Source organism: Ailuropoda melanoleuca, chromosome 3 (assembly GCF_002007445.2).
Source record: "Ailuropoda melanoleuca isolate Jingjing chromosome 3, ASM200744v2, whole genome shotgun sequence".
In the NCBI taxonomy this organism is placed as follows: Eukaryota; Metazoa; Chordata; class Mammalia; order Carnivora; family Ursidae; genus Ailuropoda; species Ailuropoda melanoleuca.
Window position 1 is genome coordinate 117,767,082 of NC_048220.1, and position 6,000 is coordinate 117,773,081.

Sequence of the window (6,000 nt, forward strand, 5' to 3'; positions counted from 1 at the left end):
ACAGATCAGAGCAATGAGCTGTCAATGCCGGTCCCACGCGGCATGGACGAAGGAAGGAAGGGGAGGCCGTGGGTGTCCCACAGAGTATCTGGGGAGAAGGTCCGGAGGAAAGGGAGGCGGACAGGAGCCTAAACTCTCCTTTGCCCGGTCAGCGTGCAGACTGCAAACCACCCTCATCAAGTTACCGGAGGTTCTCGTGAAAGAGGCAGGCGCGTGAGATGCGCTCCAAGAAGTCTCACCCTGGCCAAGGTCAGGAATTACTTGCCTGGGTCAGAGACCCCAGGTTGGCTGAGCCAGCTCTGCAAAGTGCGCCCTCTGCTGGCAGCTATTTCATTTGACCTTCCCCTGTATCCCCTGCTCCCCATCCCCACCCCCAATCCCATGTGGTTGGGGGTCCAAGAGGCCAATGTCTTCCAGCACATTTCAGGAGGCTGGAGCCACACTCTGGGGTCTTTTTTCAAAACGGGAACAGAATCAAAGATGAGTTTGGGGGTTTCCGCTACAAACGGCCATTTAGGCTCTGTGGTACCTCCTTCCTGTTTCCCTTTTTCTATCCCTGAAATAGCAGGTACACTTCCAGTATCTGCAATTTGACATGCTGTGGCCAAAGTCAGTGGCAGGGGTCCTGGCCAGCTCAAAAGATTTTCTGTTGCAATCATAACATCCCATCATTCATTGAGTCGATTGGGAGCGACCAGTCCTGGTGGCAGGGCGGGTGAGGTCGGAGACTCAAGCTAGCCACAGGGCCACCCCGGAGGCCTCAGACGCCTGAATGCCTGTCTTCCAGAAACTGAGTTCTGCGGCACTGGACCACTTTTGAGCTAGACAGATGGACAACTACTCCCAAAAGAATTCTAAGGTTATTAAAGCCCTGGGCTCCAGGCAGGAAACACGAAGCAAAAACAAACAAAAACCACCATTCAGTTCCTTTCTGGCCAAGTCACTCTTCCATGAGAAAGAATTCTAAGAAACAAGTACTGCCTCATATTATGACATTTACTCCTGACCTTGACCTCTCTGTCCCTTCACCTCACAGAGAATCCAAGGAAAGAAAGAGAGGAGAGCGAGGCTTCTTATAGGGATTAGATATGATGTGGAAACTAAGAGGAGGGTAGGTGGGCTGAAGAAATGGAGGAGTGGAGGAAATATTTCTGCTACATTGCTTGGACTGCATGGATGCCAGTAGTTAGGTGCTGGGGATATATCTATATCTCTCTCTATATATATGGCCCTCATGGGGGGAAGTATGTGTGGCCTTTATGAGCTCTAGTGTTCCCCAAGAAGCAAGATAATCTGGAGAATGTTGTAGGGAAGGACTTTGGGTTGGAAAGAGAGAAGGAGGGACACACAGAAGAGATGAGCCCCCCAAAATACATGCTTTGGGAAGGGGACTTGCATGAGAGCTGTAAGTGTGGACATAACTAGTCCCTTGTGACCAGCAGGTTGTTCAGGTCGGGGAGCAGGACATAGAACAGGAAGGCCCCTGACTCAGTGGCCAATGAGCCTCACGCTAACAGCAGCAGAGCCACCTAAAGGTTCCTGGATTCACCACCATCAACGAGCAAAATATATTGCCCTCCAGCTCCCTCCAGCTAAGTCTGCTCTTTCAGATTCTTGTTTTTCTCTTTCGGGGGTTTCTCTGGATCTTCCCTGTAGTCCAGTTTGACAGGTAAGGAAATGCTGAGGGAGCAGAAAGGAAAAGATGAGAGCCATGCATTTCCCTAAAGACGACTGTGGAGCCCCAGGTCTTCTAGGGAAGACCCAGTTCTCACCCCTGACTTGGCCTTGTCTCTCTGCCCCTGGGGCCTCGGGCAGACTGGAAAGTCAGGAAGAAAGGCAGGGCCCTCCAGCGGTCCTCCAGCCCCTCCCTCTGGGCCAGAGAGTAAATTAATGCCATGAGCCACCAGTGTGGCTGTGGGAGCAGGTGTGTGGTTTGCTGTGTGCTGGTTCCAGCACAAGTGTCTGGATTGCCCTTTCCACCTTCCTGCTCCACATCAGAAACCCCAGTCTTTCTTGTGCTTCCTGGAGAGACTCTGGATATCAGGGAGAAGTACCCACTCGGGAGGGCCTGGGTACTAGTTCCGGTTCAGCTTCCGATGTTAAGTTGGACAAGTCCCTTGATCACCCTCAGCCCAGTTGTCAAATGAAGCCTTTTTACTTCCTTCCAGGTCTCTGATTCTAGTTTGGAATCTGAGAAGGAATGAAGGCTATGCGATGTTTCCATGCCAGGAAGATCCAGGGAGATGACAGTGTCCTATACCCTACCTAGTGTCAGAAGCCCCTTTTTCTACCTCCAGAACCTTGGATGGATCCTCTGGCCCTCACAAGACTTAGCACTCAGGAGTTCAACGAGAGAAAGGAGGTGGTTCATGCACCTGGTTACACCCCCTGATTCTTGCAGATGAGGTCAGCAGACAATGGCTCCCAGAACTCCATCTCAGTATTGTTCATACTCTGTTATCTTTGAAGGCCTGGGCACGATCCCATGTACAAATATCCACGCACAGCAGCAGGGATAACGCCCTCCACCTGACTCCGTCCCATGGGAGCTCCCCTGTTCAGCCAGGAGGAAGGCGCCCTCCAGGACAGGTCTGCAGACCTCTGCTACCAGGGCCGCTAAGGACTCCCTTCCTGGTCCTGAATATCACAGCCTGAATCCCATTCCGCCACTTACTAGTTGTGTGGCCTTGGAGGAGATATTTAATCTCTCTGAGCCACAATTTCTCCTTCAGTTAAACAGGGGTAATAACAGTACCCATCTCACAGAGCTGCTGGGTTGATTAAATATCGTATTTGCCAAGTTCTTAGAGCAGTGTAGCAAGCACTTAATTAGAGTTCATTATTATTACTTCATTTGACTTAAGAGCTGTCATTTCTTGTTAGTATCGGCAAATGCAGAGGTTTCTTTATTAATGCTCAATGGCAGAAGATGAGCTATCTTGGGGTGGAGGGAAAGGTTGCCTATGTCAGACCCAAATTAAACTCATCATTGAAGTTAATACTTGCTTTTTCCCCACCAGAGCTAGGTGCAGATGGGGAATTTTCAGGTTGATTTTCAATCCAAGTCTTCTCCATCTTTTAGGAGCATTAGGAGACAGACAGGGTCATCCAAAGAAAACAGGACTGTTCCAGCACGCCTACATGGTGGCCCTGCTCCCTTCAAAGTACTGCTCACAGACCAATTTCTATTGAGGAAACGAGGTACAAAGAAAGTCCTATATGGATCCTAGCAGGATTTGCTGGTGTCTGGGGAAGATTATAAATTAGCTGGTTGCTGTTCACATCAGAGCCAAGCAGGGCACATTCAGTTTTTAATCTGGACCAATTTTCCGGATCAAAAACTAGTCTTTCCAAGGGATGTAAATGAGCCCAGGAGGAAATTTTCCCCTGAAGTTTATGAAGTAGCTGTCATTTTAATCTGAGCAGCTTTCCAACCTGAAAGCCAGTGTCTAGAGAAAATTATAAAGTAATGAAAAGCTCTTCTAGGCTGAACCTAGTCCAAACATCCCTTCTACCTCAAATCTGATGTATTTAAGATGCCAAAATATTTAAAAGGTAGAGTTTCCACTATCAAAACCCTATCCACGCTTCAAATAAAACCAGAGGCCAACATGGCATATTCATGGCATGAGTATCAGAATGAGACCCTGGATGAACCAGGTAGGAAATATTTTTAGGAGAGAAGCTACAAAAAATAAAAAAGGAAATACGATGAACCATATGAGCAGTTTTATATACAGTAGGCTTTTTGTGAGATGCTGTTAAAAATATTCTGCTTACATGGATTGAAATCTATCCTTAAAAGAATATTACACACAATGTTTAAGCTTAAGAGCTATAGATACAATAGGCATCACTAAAAAATTGTGACTAGATGGTTTTATGTGAATAAATCCACAAAATACAATTGATCATGATGTGCTTATCTTAAGGAGGAAAGTTAGAAAAAAGCCCTTTCCTGAAATCCTTGAAGATATGTGTATGCGTGCATGTGAGAAACAATTTAATATAATATTGCCTTGGACTGCTGCTATCATCTCCAAAATGAATTGAACAGGGGCTCTAGCTCATAATTTAAGTGTATTGCAGATTATGATAATGACTCTAAATTTCAAGGCAGGTAGCAATAGATACAGGTTGAAGAGTGAGGGTGTCCCCCAGAGCTGAAAGGCAACAAGTCATATTTCCAAATGAAGAGATCCTTGAGCAGTGAAAATATTTAAGCAGCCATATGGGAACCCACCAAGATTATTTTCGTCGCCCTCTGATAAATTTCCCTGGTTTGTCTCTTTTTCATAGAATGGTTATTTGTGAAGATAAACTGGACTTTCTGCAGACTTTTGTAGACTGCATTCAAATAAAGTTATATTGCTTTCCATTGTTCTTAAGATGTAATTAATCCCATAAGACAACCTCGCTTACAAAGTAAACGAGAAAACAAAAAACAAAAACCCCCCAGAAAAACACAAATTTTTTGACATTCAAAATACAGTCTTAGCAAAGTAGAATAAAAATCGTTATTCCGGCAACAACGTTTAGAACTTTACTGTCTAGAACGCTGTACTTTGAATAATCTCACAACACAGACCAAATCAAAGTAGACAAAAATACACAAAGAACTTTTACCAGTGTAACTAGAGAAAAAGCCAAGTTACTGTGTTCCCGGTTCTCTCCAGTTCTTTGTAATAGCCAACAACACCATACATCTTTGTTTAAATTGCCCAGCAAAGAAAGGCCGGAGTTCAAAACACGGTAACATTAACCCATCAGGCACTCCTTTTTGAGAAAAGGGCCCCGGAGTGGAAAGCATCCTTAAAAGCAGAGGCCACATCCCTACACAGTGCCGGGGCAGGACCAGAGATGGGCAGAGGGAACTCGAGGCAAATCTTCAGACATTTAACGGGAAATGGCTGGGCTCTGGACAATATGAATTCAATAAAGATGTTTAGAGACACAGGAGAAGCTGTTTGACTTCTCTTGCACAGTTGCAATCCTCTGTAATTGAGACAGCATGATCGCTGCCCCTACTCTCAGCTCTCTGTGCTCAAATACACAGCCCTCCACCTCTACTGTGTCTGGAAAATAGATTATTCTTTCAACAAACAAACATCCCTGGAACCGCCTGAGCTGGGGGGCGGGGAGGGCGAGGTTCGCGTCTTTTCTCAGCTCCGGGCTGAGATGAACCCAGTGAAACTGCCACCGGTCAGGCGAGAGAGGGGCGGCGCGTCGCCCGCTCGGCGTCCGGCCAGGGACCGCGACCGGGCGCTCCTGGCGTGCTGTCCCCGGGCGCGCCGAGCGCGTTACCTCGTTTTTGGGGAGCTGCTCGGAGAGATACTGCGCTGGGTCCGAGGCTGGAAGCCAGGAGCAGGAGCCGGAGCAAGACGCCTCGGAGTAAATCCATTTCACCGCGGGCGCCGGCAAAGTTTCACCAAGTCCCGGGCGCACAAGGAGAGGGCGTCTCCGGGGGGACGTGTGGGAGGCGGCCTCCGGGGATCCCCGGACCGGGGTGAGGAGGTGGCGGGCTGAGGGAGCTGGACCAGCAACGACGGAGGAGTCCGAGAAGGCAGGGCAGCTGCCGGGAGGTCGGCGTGCGGGAGTGAAGTCCTCTTGGAGCCGAAGGGCTTTTCGGAGGGGGGGGCGGGGGCGGCGAAGGAAGCCGACGGGGAGGGACCGGCTGGCCGTGGGAGGGAGGGAGGCTCGACCCGCCCGGGGATGGAATTACAATCGAGTGGAAGAGAGAGGGGCAGGCTCTGAGACAATTTACTCTTCGCCCACCTCTGGGACCGACAGCCCGCCCATCACCCTCTAACGGCCCCCGGCTCAGCCCTTCCCGGCTGGTGACCTAGATTGGGGCGCTAGGAGGGCCCGACAGGGCGGGTGTTAGGGGACTGTGAGTCCAGGACCCTCTGCCGCGGTCCTGACCCTGAAATCTTAGGGCGCTTCCCCCTCCCCCGGCTCTACCTTCCTCCCCTCCTCCAGCCGCACCCCTCTAGGTCACTT

The 6,000-nt window shown here is 49.2% G+C and overlaps 1 protein-coding gene across 1 annotated transcript in view; it reads right to left on the bottom strand.

Annotated features, from left to right (window-relative positions):
• Window positions 1–5,401, bottom strand: part of EGFLAM (EGF like, fibronectin type III and laminin G domains) — a 184,051-nt gene extending 178,650 nt beyond the window's left edge. Inside the window, exon 1 of the mRNA XM_034656987.1 lies at window positions 5,305–5,401. Coding sequence (XP_034512878.1) covers window positions 5,305–5,401 — 97 coding nt within the window. The remainder of the gene's footprint in view (window positions 1–5,304) is intronic.
• Window positions 5,402–6,000: the final 599 nt, after the last annotated feature.